The sequence below is a fragment of the Ornithorhynchus anatinus genome, chromosome 4 (genome assembly GCF_004115215.2).
Source record: "Ornithorhynchus anatinus isolate Pmale09 chromosome 4, mOrnAna1.pri.v4, whole genome shotgun sequence".
NCBI classification, from domain to species: domain Eukaryota; kingdom Metazoa; phylum Chordata; class Mammalia; order Monotremata; family Ornithorhynchidae; genus Ornithorhynchus; species Ornithorhynchus anatinus.
This window is the reverse complement of record NC_041731.1, coordinates 43,367,383-43,389,977: the sequence shown is the minus strand read 5'-3', so window position 1 is coordinate 43,389,977 and position 22,595 is coordinate 43,367,383. Positions and strand designations below refer to the sequence as shown.

Genomic DNA, 22,595 nt, shown 5'->3' with positions numbered 1-22,595 from the left:
ATACCCCAAAGAGAAAGGTGCGCAGCTCAGAAGGAAGTGAATCTGTGGAGTATTAGAATCCGACTCACTCTCGGGATGAAAACACATGCTTTTGTGAGAGAAAACGCACACCCCTCTGCTCTCATCTAGAGAAGGAAGGAAATCATAATAATGTCCGCTGCTTGTCTTCATCTTTGTGCATGTGGGGCACCCTGAGGCTTGCTGACTTCCTGACCAGGGCCCATTTGCCATTTTGCTGGGAAAAGTGACCTCTCGCTTGCAGACTCAGTATTCGACCTTGCTTTCCTCCTTTCCTTCCAGGCAGCTATCCAATTCCCACCCTTGACGGTTAGCACTGTGAGAGCTTGCCATTAGCTGGATTGGGTGGAGCCCATCTGTGGCAAATCTTGGTGTCTCTGGGCTCATGCTGGGAATGATTTAGCTCCTGCTGTTCCTACCACAAGCAAAAATGAAGTTTGTTCAGAGTGGGAGAGGGTGAATGGGTAGTTGAAACCCATTAATGGTATTGCTGGGAATGTCTGAAGTTTGGCAGTCTCCAGGCCTGTGTGCTGTTTAACCATTAGTGCCTGAGTAACACTGAACCCAATGTAATGGGCCACAAAAAGCTGACCTAATTACATTTTGATTAACGTGGCAGACCTTTTGGAGCCAGGGTATTGGTGGAGGGGAGTGGCACTCCATTTCTCATTCGCGGTAACTTTTCACTATGTTTGGGAGCTTTTGTTCTGGGCTAGGAAGCTGTGGGGGGAGCTGGGAAAATGAGACTTTAGTGAGACTTGCTGCAATATGTGCACCAAAACGCACACTGTCACACACATAGGGTGACAAATCGCACTGACAGGGTGGCAGAGAAATTGGAGCTTATAATGCAGGGAAATGAAATCTTTGACTTTGTCAACTTTTAACAGGAGCAGCATATGCTGTAGAGTCTGTTTGTTTTGAGATTCCACAAGTTCCATCCCAGTATCCCACCCCCAAGGTACCTTGTAATAATAATAATAATGTTGGTATTTGTTAAGCACTTACTATGTGCCAAGCACTGTTCTAAGTGCTGGGGTAGGCACAAGGGAATCAGGTTGTCCCACGTGGGGCTCACAGTCTTAATCCCCATTTTACAGATGAAGTAACTGAGGCACCGAGAAGTTAAGTGACTTGCCCAAAGTCACACAGCTGACAAGTGGCCGAGCCAGGATTCGAACCCATGACCTCTGACTCCAAAGCCCGTGCTCTTTCCACTGAGCCACGCTGCATGAGGCACCTAAGAGAGAAGCCTGAGCTGCTTCCTGACTTTTCCCAGCAGTTAATTGTGGATCAGAATCTGAAGGAGAGACGCAGCACGGCCTACTGAATAGAGCACGGACCTGGGTGTCGGAAGGACCCGGATTCCAATCCCAGCTCTGCCACTTGTCTGCTGTGTGAACTTGGGCAAGACATTTCACTTCTCTGTGCGTGCCTTAGTTCCCTCTTCTGTAAAATGGGAAATGAGTGTGAGCCCCATGTGGGACATGGACTGTGTCCAACCCTATTAGCTTGGATCAACCCTAGAACACTTAGTACAGTGCCTGGCACATAGTAAGCGCTTAACAAATACCATAAAAATGGGAGCAGGGGCATCAGACTGGGGCTGGACCCCGTTGACTTATTCTTCACTCATTTGCTGAGTGAACACAAGCAACTCTTGGTTTCTGGGCAGTGGTTTCCTCCATCTGTGAAATTTGAATGACACCTCCCCTTGCGGGGGTGGGAAGCAATGGAGTTAGCACTGGCACAGTGCAAGGACGGGCACTGTTATTATGAAACCAAATTCCTGGCACTTGAACAATGTTGGGCAGTGCACCTGCCATAGAATTACACACTTGATCCCCGCCCAGGAATTTGACAGCCTAAATAGGCAGAAATTCATAAACGGGAACCCTCTTTGCAGGAGGTGGTTGAGAATAAAGAAAAGCAGGAGAAAGGGAAGGTCTGGCAGATTTTTGCATCATCATTTGCTTTCAACCATTATACTGAGAGGGTGTGATGGTGGTTCTGGGATGTGTTCCCAGAAGATGTGAGTTTTGGTGTCTTGGGGTGAAGGATGCTGTTCGAACAAATTGTTATTAACAACAACCCCTTTACTAAAGGAACAGCTACGAGTGGCAGGTCCTCAGAAGGCACCAGCAGTAGCATCACATTGTGTTCTGCTCTTCAGGGATCCCTGATTAATGAGAACTTGGACTTGGTGCTGGACAAACAGTAGAGGACAGGGTGGCAGGCAGAATTGCTGTCCACATGATTTCCTCTCCCCTTCCAAACTGCCTGGGATCTGCTTGAAATAATCATTTTGGCAGCAAGATACAATGGTGTATTTTGCAGTGTTCATCTTTTCTGCTTCTCTCCAGGTACCAGAATCACAGATTTGTTCTGTCAAAGCAAGAGAGGCTACTGTGATGACATAGATTTATCAAGTGACAAAGCTAGAATGGTTCACCTTGGATCTGTTTATTCTTGGTATGGCCTACATATCTATCCATTCCCCTTCTTTGGCTCCAATCTTGGGGGCTCCTGAAAGCCGTGCAGTGAATTTCTCATCATTCACAAAGCCCCGTTTCCCTTTGGGCAAGTTGTAGGACTGGAACTGAAATCACAAAGTTGAAGATAGAGAGAATGAATTAAGATAAGATAACCGAAGGGGCTGCTGTTAAATTGGATTCCTTCTGCCGGTGCAATCCAAACTGCTTGTTAAGATTTGCTATAGAAGGTGGGCTTTAAAGAAAACTCAGGTTCTTCTGAATGCAGCATTTGGAGGACTGGGCTGAAGGAGGAGGTGAAAAGCCAGTTAGTGTATTCTGAGGAAATTGAGAAGAAGTGTGGTCTAGTGGAAAGAGCACGGGCCTAGGAGTCAGAAGGACCTGGGTTCTAATCCCAGCTCCGCCACCTTTCTGCTGGGTGATCTTGGAAAAGTTGCTTCCCTTCTCTGTGCCTCAGTTACCTCATCTGTAAAATGAGGATTAAGACTGTGAACCTTATGTGGGATGGGGACTGTGTCCAACCTGATTAACTTGTGCCTATCCCCATGCTTAGTACAGTGCCTGGCACAAAGTAAGTGCTTAACAAATACCATAAAAAAAAAAAGAATTCAAGCCAACTTGAACTAGAATTTTAATTTTACTTGTGGATTTGTCGAAGTTTAAGACATATGTTCTATTTCATCCATCCAAGCAGGAGTTGTGAAACAACACAGATCTTCCAGAAGGAGACAAGCCCTAGAGAGATTTTAACTCTAGAAAGACCCCAGTCCCATAATAGGGCTTGGGATTTCTGAGATTTTGGTCTGATGCAATTTTGGCTTGATGATTAGCATCATCACTAATCATACTCATACTGCACCCAGGTACTATTTCACCAGAAACCCTGTATTTCCATTTTTGGGTTTTCTCTTTCATGTAAAGTACCGTACCTTTTCAATGTACCCTTTCCCTGTTGGAATAAAACAGTTTTCGCATTGATCTCAGAGGCTTACATGCAGTGAAAAATTATCTATGTGGTTGACAGAAGAAACTAGGGATAACTATGTGGCTTTTATTTCTAGGTTGTCACCTGAAGGCTTTATTTCTAGGTTGTCAGCTGTCTGACATAGTTCTTAGTTAATTCATGATGGAGGCCCAGAGGGCAATTGCCTTGCTAGTGCAAGAACCCTTGACTAAGCCGTCATTTCTCCCATCCACCCTCCCCTCTGCATCGACTCTAATGATAATTGTGGTATTTGTTAAGCACTTTCTATGTGCCTGACACTGTACTGAGCACTGGGATAGGTACAAGCAAATTGGGTCAGAGTCTCTGTCCCACATGGGGCTCATGGTGTTAATCCCCATATTACAGATGAAGTATCAGAAGCACAGAGGAGTGAAAGTGACTTAGCCAAGGTCATACAGCAGACAAGTGGCAGAGTCAAGATTAGAACCCAGGTCCTTCTGACTCCCAGGCCCCTTGCTCTATCTACTAGGGCAAGCTGCTTATCTACACTTGGCTATGTACCCCTTAAGTAACCTGATACTCACCTCAGCCCTAGAGCTGTGTAGGTCCTTGTATTTCATTATTTCCCCTATCCATGTTGTCTTCCCTGTAGACTGTAAGATCTTTGCGGGCAGGGATCACACCCACCAATTTTGTTGCAGTGTACTCTCCCTAGTGCTTATTGCAGTGCTCTGGACAGAGTAAACACTCAGTAAATACCATTGATTGATTAATTGAAGACCTGAATTGTCCTCCAAACTAGCTCTTTGGAAGAGACTGAAATTGGACCAAGGAAAGAGAATCCTGCCTGGGCCGTACTCAGAAACTCTTTAATTTCTGATTGCGGACACACAGTGTGGCCTAGTGGAAAGAGGCCATAGCTGGCAGTCAGGAGGTCTGGATTCTAGTTACTACTCTGCCTCTGTGTGACTTTGGGCAAATCTGTGCCTCAGTTCCTCCTCTGTAAAATAAGGATGATACCTACTGTCTCTTCCTCTTAGATTGTGGATCAGGGACTGTGTTTGATCTGATTATCTTGGGTCTGCCCAGAGCTTGACACCTAGCACCAGTGCTTGGCATTTCATAATTGTACTATTTTATATTTATATTAATAATCTTTGTATTATACTCTTGTACTGTACTGCATTGTACTGTAAATACTATCTCCATTATTCTTATATTACTAATCAATGTACTATAAGAACTATTGATTTATGTAATCACAAGATCAAGGGCTACAAGATTATATGCTGGAAATTTCAGAAATCTATAGAATCCCTGGATCTGTTATACCATCTAAAGGCATAGACTTTGCTGTCTCTACCTACCAAGCTTTTCTTCTGGGTTTGCTTCCCCTCTGCCCCCAGTGGAAACACCGAGTCTTATTAATCCATGCTTGGGTACACAAGTGTGTCCGAAGTTCCCAGTGTTATAGTTGTTTACTGAGGGTTTTAATGCACCATTGTTGTATCTTGTTTACCCATCTCTCCCCTTCTTCATCCTGTTCATTTCACCATAACTCCTTCCCCACTTTCAAATATGCTCATGTATTTGCTCTCCTAAAAAATAACCCTCCCTTCACGCCATGGCACCCTCCAGTTATCACCCATTACCCTGCTGCCCCCGCCACAGCCCCCAGGGTTGCACCTGGAGAGTTTCCAGTAGTCTACCAGTCTCGGCTACAGGAAGGCGAGTCAAGCAGAGGCCTACCCATTCCGCTTGACTTTGAGTCTGATCGGGTAGGGTCGGCTCGTCCCCCGACCCCGGTCATCGCCTGCTTATTAACACTATTGTATTGTGTCTTACTGTACCATGTTGCTATATTAGCGATTTCGCTTGTTATTGTTTATTGTCGTCAGTGCTGCCACCCACCTCTCTGGCCTCACCAGCCGCCTGACTCTGAGTTTGATCAGGTCGCCCCTTAATTGAGCCTACCCCCGACCCTGGTCATCGCCCGCTTATTAACCCTACTATATTGTATCATACTGTATCATGTTGCTATATTAGCACTACTGTATTGTATCATACTGTATCATGTTGCTATACTACCGATTTCGTTTGTTACTGTTTATTGTTGTCAGTGCTGCCACCCACCTCTCTGGCCTCGCCATGTCCCTCCTCCCCCCCTCCTCCCTCCCGCCCCTTCCTATCCTCCCCTTCCCCTTCCCCTCTCTCGCTCAGCTCTTTCCCGCTCTCTCCTCTGTCTCCTCCCCCCTCCCCTCCCCCGCCCTAGAACCCCACTTTACCAGCGCTACCCCTCTTCCCCCTCCCCCTACTCTTCCCCCCACCAAACCCCCTCCTCACCCCCTCCCCCCTTCTCTCTTCTCCACCCACGCCCCATCCCAGTCCTCCTGTCCCACCGCTACCCCTCATCCCCCTCTCCCCGTCCAGGGCCCCGCCACCTCCTTCCCATCCAAACCCTCCCCTTCCCCCGCCCTTCCCCCCCACCCTTGCACCCACAGCTACTTTCAAGTGTGGCCTCTGGAACCCCCGCTCTATTACAGGTAAGCTACCTTTCGTCCATGACCTTTTCCTCTCCCGCTCTCTCCTCCTCCTCGCCCTTTCGGAAACGTGGCTCTCTCTCTCCTGCGGAGGCCTCTCCTTCTCCCACTCCCCCAGACTCACCGGTAAGGGAGGAGGCGTCGGCTTCCTCCTCTCGCCCCGTTGCCGCCTCCGCACTATCCCTCCTCCCCCCTCCCTCTCCTTCCCCTCCTTCGAAACCCATATCATTCGCCTCTACCACCCCCTCCAGATACTTGTCGCTGTCATCTACCGCCCTCCCGGTCCCACCTCCGACTTCTTCAACCACCTTGACCCCTTTCTCACCTTCCTTCTCTCCTTCTCTCTGCCCACTCTGATCCTCGGAGACTTCAACATCCATATGGATGTACCCAATGACTCTTCTGCCGCCCGCCTGCTATCCCTCCTCGACTCTGCCGACCTCCCCCTCCACCATACCGCGCCCACTCACCGACTCGGTCACACCCTCGATCTCGTCATCTCCTACCGCTGCACTATCTCCTCCCTCACCAACTCTGAAATCCCTCTCTCTGACCATAACCTTCTCACCTGCCTCATCTCTCACACTCCCTCCCCCTGCAAATCTTCGTTACTGCCCCACAGAGACCTCCGCTCTCTCAATCCCATCCGTCTTTCCAAAAGCATCTCTCCTCACCTTGCCGCCCTGTCCTCACTTCCCACTCTCGATGATCAGATCTCCTCTCTCAACTCCACCCTCTCTACTCATCTCGACTCTCTCGCCCCCCTTTCCCTCCGCCGCTCTCGCTCCACTAACCCACAGCCCTGGATCACCTCCTCTGTCCGCCTCCTACGCTCCTATGCTCGAGCTGCCGAGCGCTGCTGGCGAAAGTCCAAGCACCAAGCCGACCTCACACGCTTCAAATTTATCCTTTTCTGCCTTAACTCTGCCCTCTCCTCCGCCAGGCAAAACGTCTTCTCCTCCCTCATCGACACCCATGCCCGTCACCCCAGCCGATTGTTCCGGACCTTTAACTCTCTCCTTAGGCCCCCTGTACCTCCCCCTCCCCCAGCTCTCACCCCCAATGATCTGGCCACCTATTTCCTCACGAAAATCAACACAATCAGGTCTGAGCTCCCCAAAGTCACCCCTCCGCCTCTCCCCTCCCCCCCACCAACCCTCTCCCCTACTTTCCCATCCTTCCCTGCAGTATCCTCAGAGGAGATCTCCTCCCTCCTCGCAAGTGCCACCCCCTCCACCTGCACCTCGGACCCCATTCCCTCTCACCTTATTAAAACCATCGCCCCTGCTCTCCTCACTTCCTTAACTTCTATTTTTAACCACTCAATCTCCAATGGCTCCTTCCCCGCTGCCTTCAAACATGCCCACGTCTCCCCCATCCTAAAAAAACCCGCTCTTGACCCCACTTCCCCCTCCAGTTATCGCCCTATCTCCCTACTACCCTTCCTTTCCAAAATCCTAGAACGAGTCGTCTACAATCGATGCTTAGAATTCCTTAACTCCCATTCTCTCCTAGACCCCCTCCAATCTGGCTTCCGTCCCCTCCACTCTACCGAGACTGCTCTCTCTAAGGTCACCCGTGACCTCCTTCTTGCCAAATCCAATGGCTCCTACTCCATTCTAATCCTCCTTGACCTCTCTGCTGCCTTTGACACTGTCGACCATCCCCTCCTCCTCCATACCTTATCTCACCTTGGCTTCACGGACTCCGTCCTCTCCTGGTTCTCCTCTTACCTCTCTGGCCGGTCATTCTCGGTCTCCTTCGCTGGCGCCTCCTCCCCCTCCCATCCTTTAACTGTTGGAGTTCCTCAAGGGTCAGTTCTTGGCCCTCTTCTGTTCTCCATTTACACTCACTCCCTCGGTGAACTCATTCGCTCTCACGGCTTTGACTACCATCTCTACGCAGATGACACGCAGATCTACATCTCCGCCCCTGTCCTCTCCCCCTCCCTTCAGGCTCGCATCTCCTCCTGCCTCCGGGACATCTCCACCTGGATGTCAGCCCGCCACCTAAAACTCAACATGAGCAAGACTGAGCTCCTCATCTTCCCTCCCAAACCCGGTCCTCTCCCAGACTTCTCTATCACCGTGGATGGCACGACCATCCTTCCCGTCTCTCGGGCCCGCAATCTCGGTGTCATCCTTGACTCGTCTCTCTCGTTCACCCCACGCATCCTATCCGTTACCGAGACCTGCCGGTTTCACCTTTACAATATCGCCAAGATCCGCCCTTTCCTCTCCACCCAAACAGCTACCTTACTGCTACAGGCTCTCGTTATATCCCGGCTAGACTACTGTGTCAGCCTTCTCTCTGACCTCCCTTCCTCCTCTCTCGCCCCGCTCCAGTCTATTCTTCACTCCGCTGCCCGGCTCATCTTCCTGCAGAAACGATCTGGACATGTCACTCCCCTTCTTAAACAACTCCAGTGGTTGCCTATCAACCTCCGCTCCAAACAAAAACTCCTCACTCTAGGCTTCAAGGCTCTCCATCACCTTGCCCCTTCCTACCTCTCCTCCCTTCTCTCTTTCTACCGCCCACCCTGCACGCTCCGCTCCTCTGCCGCCCACCTCCTCACCGTCTCTCGGTCTCGCCTGTCCCGCCGTCGACCCCCGGGCCACGTCCTCCCGTGGTCCTGGAGCGCCCTCCCTCCTCACCTCCGCCAAACTGATTCTCTTCCCCTCTTCAAAACCCTACTTAAAACTCACCTCCTCCAAGAGGCCTTCCCAGACTGAGCTCCTCTTCCCCCTCTACTCCCTCTGCCACCCCCCCTTTACCTCTCCGCAGCTAAACCCTCTTTTCCCCCTTTCCCTCTGCTCCTCCACCTCTCCCTTCCCATCCCCACAGCACTGTACTCATCCGCTCAACTGTATATATTTCCATTACCCTATTTATTTTGTTAATGAATTGTACATTGCCTTGATTCTATTTAGTTGCCATTGTTTTTACGAGATGTTCTTCCCCTTGACTCTATTTATTGCCATTGTTCTCGTCTGTCCGTCTCCCCCGATTAGACTGTAAGCCCGTCAAACGGCAGGGACTGTCTCTATCTGTTGCCGACTTGTTCATCCCAAGCGCTTAGTACAGTGCTCTGCACATAGTAAGCGCTCAATAAATGCTATTGAATGAATGAATTCCTAGCTTGGGCAGTGGCTAGCGAATGGAAGGCAATCTGCTAAGAGTCAAACCTCACCCATGCTGGGCAGCAGCAGCATGGGAGAGAGTCGAGGGCGGAGACTCGAGTTTATTTTGCAGAAGGTGGGAGTCGTAAAACACTTCCATATTTTTACTAAGAAAACTATGGATACACTACCACAATGATTGCAGATGGAGAGCGGGGTGTTCTGCGAGAGATGTGTCCTCGGTGTCTCTATGGGTCGGAAACAACTCGACAGCATAAGACAAGACCCTCCTGCCATTCCTCTCTAAACTCTCTGAGCTAGGTTGATCAATCAATTATATTTACTGAGCACTTCCTGTGTACAGAACCTTGTATTAAGGTAAATTGTCTACTCACTGCTTCTACTTCCTTTCCTCCAGATCTCTGCTCTACTCACTGCTCTTCCTACTGGATCATCAACAGGGCTCTTTTAACCCAGAAGAGCACAGAGACTCATCTAAAGCCCTTCTCCCATATTCATCTCCCAACACTGAAAGCAGGCTTGAAATTGAGTTATTTGCTCTGTGCAGGAAGTTGGTCCTGCCCTGCTGGCTGGGTATCTACTTTAAATGGGATTGAGGATTCTGTTCTAGTTAAGGCTTCCCGTCTCCTCTCAGCAGCACTCAAATTTACTTGAAATGTTTCTATGTCTTGAAAGCTGAGTACATTATCTCTTCCAGTTGTAAGATGCCATTTTGAGAGAACTATGGGCCACTTACCAGTTGCCATTTGGAAATATATGCAAAAACTATAGTTTCTCCATTTCAAGTATCAAAAAATGCAAACATCAACTCCTGTAGACAGGTAGCAGTCTGATTTTACCATCCTTCCTGTCACTTTAAAGGAAAGTCACTCAGTTTCCAAGGGACTTTTTATTTACTTAAGTTCCATGAGCTGCCAGAAATTCCATTTTTTTTGCTTCAAGAAAACTGCAAGCTCCTGGGAATAATTGTTTCTCCAGAGTACCCCCTTCTATGCAGTTTGCAAGAGAAAGCTTAAAAAATTCTTCCTTTTCTGAAAAAAAAAGCTTTTTTGTGAACTTAAATAAACTTCCTTACTTGCTTCAGTGGCTTTACCCTTTGCTATTTCTTGCTTTTGAAGAAGATTGTTTTCAGGAGAAGTCAGTTTATTGGAGATTGTAAATATGACACAAAAAAATTTTGATTCACACTAGAGAGTTACACTTCAGGGGAGTTGACTTCTCAGGTTGCTACGAAAGAGCAAGTACTCCAGCAGTGACATTGCCAGGTAGATCAATTCTCTGTTGACTGTACTTTGAGTGGAAAGTGGTTTAAGATTTAAATTTGAGCTGTGATTTAGATTGTGGTCAAAATGGGAGTTTCTCCAGGTAGCTATTGTGTTACTTCCTCCAGCTATATAGATGCTGTGAAGGACCTGACTGAAGAAAAATCCAGTGGAAAGGGGATTTTTCAATCAGTGGTATTTATTGATTGCTTACTCTGTGTAGAACACTGTACTCTGTCTTGAATGGAATTCTTTCACAAGCCATTAGAGGCCTAATCTTCTCCAAATTTGATAAGGTTAGACTACAGGTAGCTGAGATTACTGCCTCTTTGACTCAGTCGTAACTGGTTTGCCCAAACCACTTTGGGTTTCAGGTGGAAGAGTGGCTGCCTGGTTCTATCTCGATGAAGAGGGTATCCAAGGTTGAGGTTTGGTGGCCCTGGGGAAGCAGGGAGAAGATGAGACTAAGAGCAGATCTTCTTCTGCTCAAATCCATGGTCCATCCAGCCCAGTGTTCTCTTTCCTTCAGCAGTACCAAAGGATGTAAAGAAGATCAATGTTGGTTGTCTTCCTTGACATCCAACATGGTTAGGATGTACCTTCCACATCTATATTTTGGAGCTTTCATACATGCATTCAAACTCTTTATGGAGCTGCTGATATGAAGCAAGAAGCTACCCTGGTTTTACTTTCATCAGCCCTGGGTTGGTGTCACAGTGTTTGGCTCATTGTTATTGAGATTTGCTTTAAAATTAATAATAATGATGGTATTTGTTAAGTGCTTTCTATGTGCCCAGCATTGTTCTAAGCACTGGGGTAGATACAAGGTAATTAGGTTGTCCCACGTGAAGCTGACAGTCTTAATCCCCATTTTACAGATGAGATAACAGAGGCACAGAGAAGTAAAGTGACTTGACCAAGGTCACACAGCAGACAAGTGGCAGAACCAGGTTTAGAACCCATGTCCTGTGGCTCCCAAGCCTGTGCTCTTTCTAAGCCATGTGGCTTCCATTAAAATCCCACGAGTGTCTTTCTCGAATGTGAAAATGAACTCTGCTAAATCCGAACAATCCTGTTCTTCCCTCTGTACTGTAAGCTCGTTATGGACAGGGAACTTGTCCACTAATTCTGTTGTAGTGTACTCTCTCAAGCACTTTGTACAGTGCTCTGTAGTAAGCACTCATAAATAAAATTGATTGATTGATCCAATCCCAGAATTTGGTCAATTTCTCTTTTTCTGAAAGCAAACTTCCCATAAAACTGCCTGCCTTGCTTCTTGCCACCATCCCAGTGACATCTTAAAGTCCTCCTAACAGAATTCCTTTGGAGAGAGTGGGACTGAGATAAACCCACAGTCTGCACCCCAAATTGATGTCTGCTGCTGAGTAACTCCATCGTACGTAGTAGTAAGTGAAGTATCTTCTGTTCTGTGCTTCAGATCTCAGCACTTCGAGAAACCATTAGAAACCAGAGAGGAACCGGAATCAGATTTAACCAAACATTTGGGTCAGGAAAGAAGCCTGGATCCCGAAGCCAACTTACCCTCTATTTGCCTCAAGCAAGTCTTCCCTAAGTATGCGAAACAGTTCAGCTATCTACGCCTGGTGGACAAGTTGGCCGCTTTGTTCATCCGATTCCTTGGGATAAAAGGGACGACGAAGTTGGGACCGACGGGTTTCCGAACATTTATCAGGTCAGTGAGGTGAGACTTGACTGCACCTTTGCATTCAGTGAGATAAGTCCACTCCTTTTCAAGGCCCAGAACTCATTCATTCATTCATTCAATTGTATTTATTGAGTACTTACTCTGTGCAAAGCTCTGTACTAAGCACTTGAGAGAGTACAGTATAGCAAGAAACAAACATATCCCCTGGTAGGTTGAAGTCCTGAGACCTATATGTCTGCCAGAGTTTTCGCAACTGTAGTAGAAGTGGGTCAGCAGGAGAGTGTGTTAGTGTTGGAATGTGTGGCTTTCTTAAATAATAACAACAAAAATAACAACTGTGGTATTTAAGTGCTTACTAAATACAATGCTTGACACAAAGTTCTGGGGGTAGGTGCAAGATAATCTGGTTGGACACACTCCTTGTCCCACATGGAGCTCACAGAATAAGAGGGAAGTGAACATGTTTTGAACCCCCATTTTACAAACGAGGAAAGAGTCACAGAGAAGTGAAGTGATTTTCCCAAGTTCACACAGCTGGTGAGTGGCAGAGCCGGGGTTATAACCCCAGTCCTGTACTCTTTTCACTAGGCCACACTGCTTTACATCAGATGTGATAATCACTACAAAGAATCAATCCTTTAATCAATGTGGCCGTCCACATTTTCTGAATAGAATGCTGGGTATCCTTTCTGTCCCGTGCCTACTCTTGAATGCTCAGATCCTCCTCAGAGAGGTGATAATCCAATATAGGACATCCTGATTTCTTTCCTGCTCATGAATTGTAATATCCAAAGCCTGCATGCCACACACAATTGTGCCTTAAAATATTTTACCAACTAATCAGTGAATTTATTGAGCTCCTACTGTGGTCAGAGCCTTGTACTAAGCACTTCAGAGAGTACAACTGAAGATAACTGCCTTCAAGGAGCTTACAATCTTAAAGGGGAAACATAAAATAACTTATAAATGGGAGGAGGAGGCAGTCATACACCAGAGTACATAAAACAGTGTGTACAAATGTTAAAAAATGCTAAGGTGATGCAAACATCCCGAGAGGATAGAAGAGAGGATTTGATCTAGGGAGAAGAAACATTAATTGGGGAAAACCTTCTGAGTAGATGGGATTTCAGAAGGGTTTGAAAGATGAGGAGAGCTGAATTCTGGCAGATTTGAATGGGGAGAAAGTTCCAGACAAGGTATGAACCAAGTTTGGAGGTAGAAGAGTTGAGAATTAGGGACTGTGAGAAGATGAGCTTGGGAGGAATAGAAAGTATGCATTTGAGTAGAAAGGAGAAGAGAGTGGATAGGTCAGAGGAAAAGAGCTGAGGAGGTTCTTAAAGCCAACATTCAAAGAGCTGCTTTTTGATGGAAAGACAATTTGTAAGTGGAATGGAGAGACTTATTTGTGATATGCTTTAAAGAGATACTCCAAGCAGCAAAGTGAAGTATAGACAGGAAAAGGGGAAAGGTGAAGTGTAGATATGATGAGACTAGACCCAGGTGGTGGTCATTTGGATGGAGGGGAAAAAGCAAATCTGGGAAATGCAGTGGAGGAAAAACCAGTATGATTTAACAGTGGGCTGGATGTGAGAGTTGAATAAGGAACCAAGGGAAATGTCAATCAATCAGTGGTATTTACTGAGCACTGTACTAAGCTCTTGGGAAAGTACAGTGTAATGGGGTTGATTAGATGTGATCCCTGCCCGCAAGGAACTTAGTCTACAGAGGAAGCTGCACCCATCAGAAACAGGGAGAATGGTGGTGGTGTCTCTTGTGACAGGAAAGTCAAGTAGAACAGAGGGGAAGATGAGGAGTTCAATTTTCACCAGATTGAGTTAGAGAGGCTGTCAGGACATCCATAGGGGGATGCTTTGAGGGCAACAGGAAAAGCAAGATTGCAGATGGGAAGAGAGGTTGGGACTAGCCAGATCGATCTGGGAGTCATTTGCTTAGAGGTTATAGCTAAAGCTGAGGGAGTAGTTGAGCTCCCTGAGAGAGCCAGGTATAAAGTGAGAAAAGGAAGGGACCCCAAACGAAACTTTGAGGGTAGCCCACAGATAGGGGGTGAGAGGTGCAACAGGAGTAAGCAAAGGACCCTTTAGACTTTACCAGCCTTAAATAAATTTTCTCATCACAGTGCAGGAAGAAAGGTAAATAAACAAAAATAAAAAGAGGGAGAAAGTAACTCCCAGAATCAAAGTATGCATTCAAATTTCCACTCAGACCTGTACTGCTGTGTTACTTGTCCCCAAATTACTCCCTTCCCTGCTCTTTTTTGTCTGTCTTTGTGGCCTGGGCCATGTAAAGTTGGCTTACTCTTGGCAGGTAAATCCATCTACTTGGCAAAAGCCTCTGTGACAGACTTTATTCAAGGAGCAGAGCATAGAGGTTCCGTGGTATAGGGAAGCTGTCATCTTCATTCTTTATAACTAATGAAGATTCTACTAGCTCAAAAGAACATGGATCTGAGGGGTAGCAGAGAGGGGAAAGTGTGGGAAAAATTGGACTAAATACTCCTGAAGGTATTTAGAAATGTTAAGTACAAAGGAGAAGGGCCTATTGCCTCAAGGCATGTCCTCAGAAATCAGAAATTGGGGGAGCGAAGTTAAAAATGAGCAGGCACTGATGGTAGTTCTGGAAAGGGTTTGAAACTTTCCCAGGCGGGAATGGTTGGTAAGACATAGCTACAAATCTGTCTAGGCAGGATCTTCTTTCTGAATGCGTATGCCTTTGTTCTCTATAATTACAGCCATTTGCATGAAAAAACTATTTTTGTTCCTTAAGAGTCTATTAGTTCCTGCAGTCAGCATTCTTAATCTATGGCTGTGCATGTGTTGGTGGAAATGATCTTGCATCTGAGGGTTTAGGCTGATGGCTTCAGGTGGGGTACAAACCAAGCCAACAGAAGGACTCCAACAATGTGTCTCTTCCTCTTCCTCTCTCCCTTTTTAAATGGCTTTGGTAATTAAGAATGTGAGGAGAAGTGGAGAAAATATTGCCAATCTGATGATAGGTTTTCCTTTTCAAAATGTACCAGGAGAGAGCAGTAGCTCTGTGAAATGAAAAGAGCCCAGCTTCTCTGCTATTAGCTTCATCTGAATATCGAAAGCTGTTTTCTGGATGAATTTAATGACAAGTAGTTGGTCTTGCTAACAAGCTTCTCTCTCCATGTGCCATTTTGGTTTTAATCCTACTTCATTATAAACGAATATTTAGACCAATTGCAGAGGCCAACTACTTGTCATTCCCTTCTCTGAGAGTGCCGTTCAAGAGTCGTAATCCTCAGGATGGATGGGCAGACTCATTTTAGAGATACCGCTGTAGACCAGGGTACGTTGAACTCCATCCTGATCTGTAATGGCCTCTGCTGCCTTTCCCCTTAGAAAGGACTGAGTGCAAAAATAAACATTCCAATTTAATTTATTTTCATTGTCCATCTCTGGTAATGGGCTGCATAGCTCAGCAATTTGAGAGTGAATTATGCTAATGTCAGTCTGGCCATATTATATTTTTCTTTTCTCCCAATAAAATGAGAAATAATGAAGTGTCTGAGTCTCTTGTCTAGACTTAACTCTGGAAGCCGTATTTTTATATCCTCCCCTCAGTAGGGATTGAAGACTTGCACATTATTTATTAAACACCTCTTTTTAAGCTGCTGGGAAGTAGAGAAACCTCCTCTCTTGAATCTTAAAATGGAAAAAAGAAATCTGTAGAAAGATGATGCCTGCAGTTTGACAGCTTCCTTTGAAAGAAATTGGATATTTTTTCCCCCTTTTTGTTAAGATGATTAATTTGGTGGCAGGGGGCGAGATGTATGTTTAAATGAAGTTGGGTGGTCTTTCTCTTCAGCATATATGTTTTCCATTACATAAGAGCCAAGATGAAAACACCCACCAATACATTTATTTTTCTATAGAAACCAATAGGAAATATCTTTGCCCCCTCAGGATTTGTTTAATTGTTAATGCTTTTTCCCTTTCTGATTTTTCTGATTTCTGGCTCCATTTAACTCCAGTGTTCTTATGATTGTTCATGATCCGTCTTCTCAGAAATGTGTTTTTTAAAGGAGAGATGAATTCTTTCCTTCCCTCACACCTACTCTTCATTCCATTTCCTGGTAGGTGGAATATGTGCTTAAAATAGAGGAGAAGGTGAAGTTTATATGTACAGAAGTGCTACAGACAATTGTTAGTGCATATGTGCAGAAGTGCTAAAGTTTTGATGTAGTTGGGAAGCTATAAAACAGGAAGAAGAAAAATTAATTGGGAAAAGATTCCTGGAGTAGGTTTTTTGAAAGGGATTTGAAAATGAGGAAAACTGTGGTCTGGTGGATTTGAAGTAAGTAGGGAGATTCAGATAAGAGGAAAGATGTGAGTGGTCAGGGGTGGGAGACATGAGATTGGAGATACAGTGAGAAGGTGACCCTGGTGGAATGGTGAGTGTGAGCTGAAGTGTAGTTAAAAAAGAAAATGAATGACCAAGAGTGAGAGAACTAATGGTGTAATTTAAAGTCAATACTCAGGAATTCCTGCTTGTTACAAGAGAGGAATGAGTAAACACTGCAAGTATTTGAGGCATGGGGAATTGGATTATGTGCTCACATTTCCAGTAGTTTGACATCCTCAATCAAATCCTATAACATGAATTTGCTTTCTTGCAGTAATCACAGTAATGGTAACTCATGTTGTAGTACCCCATTAATTATGATATTTAAATGCTTACTCTGTGCCAAGCACTGTTCGAAGTGCTAAAGTAGATACAAGGTTATCAAAGTGGATACAGTCTCTGTCCCGCATGGGGTTCACAGTCTAGGTAAGAGATAGTAGGATTTAATCCACATTTTACAGATGAGGAAACCAAAGCACAGAGAAATTAAGTGACTTGCTCAAGGTCATCCAGCATATAAGTGGGAGAAACGGGATTAGAACTCAGGTCCTCTGACTCCCAGGCCCAGGCTCTATCCAATAATGCCATGCTGTTTCCCCATGTTCAATGCCCCATACAGGAACAAGACCTGACTTCCAAAACCACCTCACATTATAGCCTGAGACAGGGAGAGATGGAGGTGGAGAGAGACAGGGGAAATAGGGGGCAGGGAGACACTCTCTAATTTTGCGATTGCATTCAGTTCAAAAAGTATAACACATTCTCAAAGAGTAATAACTCTAAAATGGATCTTTATGGAGGTTTTACTCTAATAGAAGTCTATAAATGGCAGATTTGTGGGGATAGATCTCTGCTTAGAAAAAGAAAATTTGTCCCTGGAGACAAATCTGCTAATAAGTGGTTTCCCAGGACAACGACTCTGGCCACCACTGAAGTAACCCAGAGTAATAGAGAGTTTTGAAATGTGTGGTAACTTGCTGAAATTTGGAAGAGAAGAAGGCCAGGAATCAGAAGTCTTACCCCTGCTCTGCCATTAATTCTGTGACCTTGGATTTCTCCTCTAGGGGCCTCAGTTTCCTCTACTTGATGCCTGCCCTTTTTTCCTTCTTCAGCACAGTGAGACAAGAGAGGAAATCATGCCTTTGAGAGGCATTCTGGGCATTTTGGGGGTGTTATTTTGATAAATGCCAATGCCAAGTAGCATGTGGGAAAATGACCAGTCTAAATCTACGTTTTTGCTTGTACTTTGGTCTCCCAACCTACAACCTAAGTAAAACTTCCTAGATGAGTCTCCCTTAAGGGGATGGAAATGCACTGGGAACATTCATTTGATCGTATATATTAAATGCACACTATACTAAGCAGATGTGAGAGGAGAATACAGTTAGAAGACATGGCCCCTCCCCTCAAGGAGTTTATAATTCTAATAGGAGGAACAAAAATATCTTCTCGGGGAAGCGGCATGGCTTAGTGGATAAAGCACGGGCCTGGGAATCAGAGGACCTGGGTTCTAATCCTGGCTCTGCCACATGTCTGCTGAGTGACCTTGGGCAAGTCACTTAACTTCTCTGTGCCTGTTACCTCATCTGAAAAATGGGGATTAAGACAGTGAGCCCCATGTGGGACGGGGACTGTGTATAAGTGAGTCGGGTCCAGTCGGATATAGAGATAAGGCGATGAGAAGCAGCATGGACTAGTAGATAGAGCATGGGCCTGGAAATCAGAGGACCTAAGTTCTAATTCTGCACGTGTCTGCTGTGTGACCATGGGCAAGTCACTTCACTTCTCCATGCTTCAGTTACCTCATCTGTAAAGTGGGGATTAAGACTGCGAGCCCTGTATGGGACAGAGACTGTGTCCAACCCAATGATCTTATATCTACTCCAGAGCTTAGTACAGTGTCTGATACATATTAAGCACTGAACAAATGCCACAATTATTATTATTATCAAAGTGCTTTCCCCTCTTAGGGTCATGCCTGGAGAGTTTCTAGTACTCTACCAGTCTTGCCTACGGGAGTGAGAGTCAATCAGAGGCATAACCATTCCATTCCCAGGTTGGGCAGTGGCTAGTGAGTGGAAGACATTCTGCAACCACTTCTGTATTTTTACCAAGAAAACTCTGTGGGTACACTACTGGAGTGATTGCAGATGGAAGTGGGGCATTCTGGGAGAGATATGTCCATGGCATCATTATGGGTCGGAGATGACTCTACAGAATAGACAAGACTTTTGTGCTTAGAATGGTGCTTGGCACATAAGTGTTCTACAAATGCCTTAATTATTGTTATTTTTCTGTTTGCAAGTGCCTCTTGAGATCATTTACAATTTTGCCATTGTTACATGGGCCACTCAGAGTTTCTCTAGCCCAGAATGGAGTCTGGCAGAGCTGTTCAGAAAAGGACGTGACTTTGTCTGGAGGGTCAACTTTTAGGGCTCCTCTGTCTTCATGGTTCTAGGAATCATTTAATCTTTTACCCTTCAGCTGTGTTGTCTTCCTGCTTGCCCTACTGTCTAGGAGACCTCATTTAGTCAGCATGAGAAAGAAGAGGGAGGGAGGAAGGGACCAAGCAGATCTGCTTTCAATCAAATGATTGGTCCATGAGTGGTATTTATTGAATACTTACTGGGTGCATAACACTGAACTAAGCCTTTTGGAAAGTTTGTCCTCTGAGAGAGCCCCTTGAATCACTGGTGGGTTAAGTTACTTCCCTCGCCATGTTTGGGTTAGAGAGGACCCAGAAATAGAGCAAACCTGGAAGTGGCTCCTCTGGCTCTCCATTCCCAGTTGGACTTTGTGTCACAAAGAACTGGGGCCTCGGCTGGGCCGGATGGAGTCTCAGGTCTCCGTTTCCCCCTGTTTTGGCTGTGCCCATCCCTTCCTTGCCGCTCTGTCCTAAGAGGTCTCAGGCATCCCGAGGAATCAAATTTTTCCAGGAAGAGGGTTTTCGAGCTGCTTGTCTCCTACCATTTTGCAGGTTGGGTGGCGATCCGTTTGGTTTATATGGGGCAGTCTAGCTTTCAGCAAGTAGGTCACCTGTCTGCTGTTGAGACAAAACTGGATTCTTGTATGTATCCGTGCCAGAATTTTCAGCCTCTAGCCTCCCTCCACTTTGGCTCTTACTGCTGAATCCCAAGGCTCAGACATGATGCTAGAGTTCACAAAGACCTAGGACAGGACATAGTGGCCCTGGAGCGATTGAGGGGAGGTTCTACTGTCCAGACAGAGAAATGTCTGAGGATCATGCCGAAATCATTACAGGCTTCTTCTTGTCTGGTATTTGTAAGAGTAGACACCAGCCTGCTATTTACAGGGCTGAAGATTTGAGCAGATTGCTTGCCATCTAACATGACTGTGGACCGGCCAGGCACCACCTATTCTTCTGTCTTCCATGGTCTGGTACAAAGGCCTAAAACCCTGGAGAAGACCAGGGAGCCTCTTTCCATGCTTTTCTTGGGGTGTGTGAAGGAGAGAGTAATTACGTAAGCAGGAGGTTTGATCAATGAAAACAAATGCTTCTGAATTTCCCGTGAGGTGTCAGCAACTCTTTAAAGAAAAGGAGAGAATGCAGGCTAATTTCACATTCCACCATTATTTTTACTCCAAATAAACCTTAATTATTTACTATTATCTCCTGCCAAATTTTGGGAGCAGGCAGGGACCAAATTTGCTGTGTCTTGGAGCAAAATATTTAACTCAATTTTTTTTCAGGATCAGGCAGATCCTCTGGAGTTTCATTGATTTGTAGTCTGGAATGTCCACCTACTGCATCCCCAACAGTCTATGTTTTGTATTTAAGTTAAATCTTAGAACTTGAGAACAAAGAGATTGACTTTGATTGATAGTAGTAGTAATATAGACTATCTGTAATTTATTTTAATGTCTGTCTTCCCCTGTAGACTGTAAGGTTCTTGTAGGCAGGGATCATGTCTATGAGCTCTATTGTATTGTACTTTTCCAAGTACTTAGTACAGCACTTTGCACACATTAAGCAGTATGGCCTAGTGGTAAAGCACATGCTTAGGTGCCAGAAGATCTTAGTTCTAATTCTGACTTCATCAACTTGCCTGCTGGGTGACGTTGGGCACATCTCTTAACTTCTCTGTTCCTGTTTCCTGTTTGCAAAAAAATGGAGATTCGATACCTGTTGGCCCTCTATGTGGGATAAGGATTGTGTCCAACCTTGTATCCACCCCAGTGTTTAGAACAGTGGTTGACACATAGTAAGCACATAACAAAGTAAGCACTCAAATGTCATTGATTGATAGTAACCACTTGTGATGTGCACTGTACTAGGTCTGAGAAGTACAGAATAAAAAAAGTGACCCATTCCCTGTCCACAAAGAGCTTACACTCTCAACAGGGAGACAAAGTTATTTCATTCAGTCATTCATTCTTTCATTCAATTGTATTTATTGAGCACTTACTGTGTGCAGGCCATTGAACTAAATGCTTGAGCGAGTACTGTACAACAATAAGCAGACATATTCCCTGCCCACAGTGAGTTTACAGTCTAGAGAGGTGGAGACAGACTTCAATACTAATAAATACATTATAGATAAGTACATAAGTGTTGTGGGGCTGGGAAGGGGGAAGAAAAAAGGGAGAAAGTCAGGTCAACACAGCAAGGAGTGGGAGAAGAGAAAAGGGGAGACATTCTGGGAAGGCTTCTTGGAAGAGATGTGCCTTCAATAAGACTTTGAAAGTGGGAAGAGTAATCATCTGTCGGATTTAAGGAGTGAGAGTGTTCCAGGCCAGAGTCAGGTTGTGGGCTAGGAGTTGGCAGCGAGATGGGCAAGATTGAAGCACAGTGAGAAGGTTAGTATTAAAGGAATGAAGTGTGCTGGCTGGCTTGTAGAAGGAGAGTAGCAAGGTGAGGTAGGAGAGGGCATGGTGGTGCAGTGCTTAAAGCCAATGGTGAGGAGGTTTTGTTTAATGTGGAGGAGAATGGGCAATCACTGGAGTTTTTTGAGGAGCAGGGTGACATGTCCTGAATGTTTTTGTAGAAAAATGACCCAGGCAGCAGTGTTAAGTATAAACTGGACTGGGGACAGACAGGAGGCTGGGAGGTCAGAAAAGAGGCTGATGCAGTAATCCAGGCGGGATAGGATGAGTGATGGTATTAATGTGATAGCAGATTGGATGGAGAGTAAAAGGCAGATTTTAGCAATGTTATGAAGGTAAAGGGATGATATGGCTCACAGCGTGCTGGGAAAGCAATGGGGAACCAAAAAGTGAAGGACCCCCACAATAGTGTGGCCTCATGCCCCTAGGAGAAGTCAGTGCTTAATGGGAGCAGTACCAGAATCACCGACCCTTTCTTGGTCTCGGGCCCCAGTGATGTGCCTCCACAAGACAAGGCCTGGAGGAGGTAAGGAGCAAGAAAAGGGGAGAATTAGGAGGAAAAACATGCCTCAGTTCAGACCAGAATGGTCCCATTCTGCCTCATCCCAACCCATCTTATCCACCTGCCGAGTATCTCAGGAGGGATTTGTTCTAGCAGCCAAGCAATAAATGGAGAATTCTCTTTGGCAAATTATTGCTCCTGCTGAAGGGTTGACACTTCTATTTTCTACCTGTCAGAAAAAATGACTGTACACCTGCGGTCAGTTAGGGTTTACTCTTTATACTCCATTAATCCTCAGAACAAACTCCACAGATCACAGAACCAGATTTCCAGTCAGGACTGAGAACACGGATCTGCTAAGTAAACAAAATCTGTAACTGCCACTAATGATGTTTTGAAAATTAGCAATTAAAATTGCTGAGAGGCTTTGTGGGAGATTTAATTTTCATAAACACCAAAGGCAGCCAAAGAGGTGATTCTTTCATTCATTCATTCATTCATTCAGTTGTATTTATAGAGTGCTTGCTATTTGCAGAACATTTTATTAAGTGCTTGGGAAAGCACAATATATCCATAAAGAGGGAAAATCCCTGCCCACAACAAGCTCAAAGTCTAAACGGGGAGACAGACATCAATACAAAAACAGACATCAATATAAATAAAATTACAGATATATACATAAGTGCTGTGGGGTGGGGATAGAGGGGAAGAGCAAAAGGATCAATTTGGGGTGATGCAGAAGGGAGCAGGAGATGAGGAAAAGTGGAGCTTAGTCTGGGAAGGCCTCATGGAGAAGAT

At 45.5% G+C, this 22,595-nt stretch overlaps 1 protein-coding gene across 1 annotated transcript in view; it reads left to right on the top strand.

Moving 5' to 3' along the window:
• TTLL11 (tubulin tyrosine ligase like 11) overlaps window positions 1-22,595 on the top strand; it is a 216,666-nt gene that overhangs the window by 156,894 nt on the left and 37,177 nt on the right. Inside the window, exon 8 of the mRNA XM_029063565.1 lies at window positions 11,837-12,100. Coding sequence (XP_028919398.1) covers window positions 11,837-12,100 — 264 coding nt within the window. The remainder of the gene's footprint in view (window positions 1-11,836; window positions 12,101-22,595) is intronic.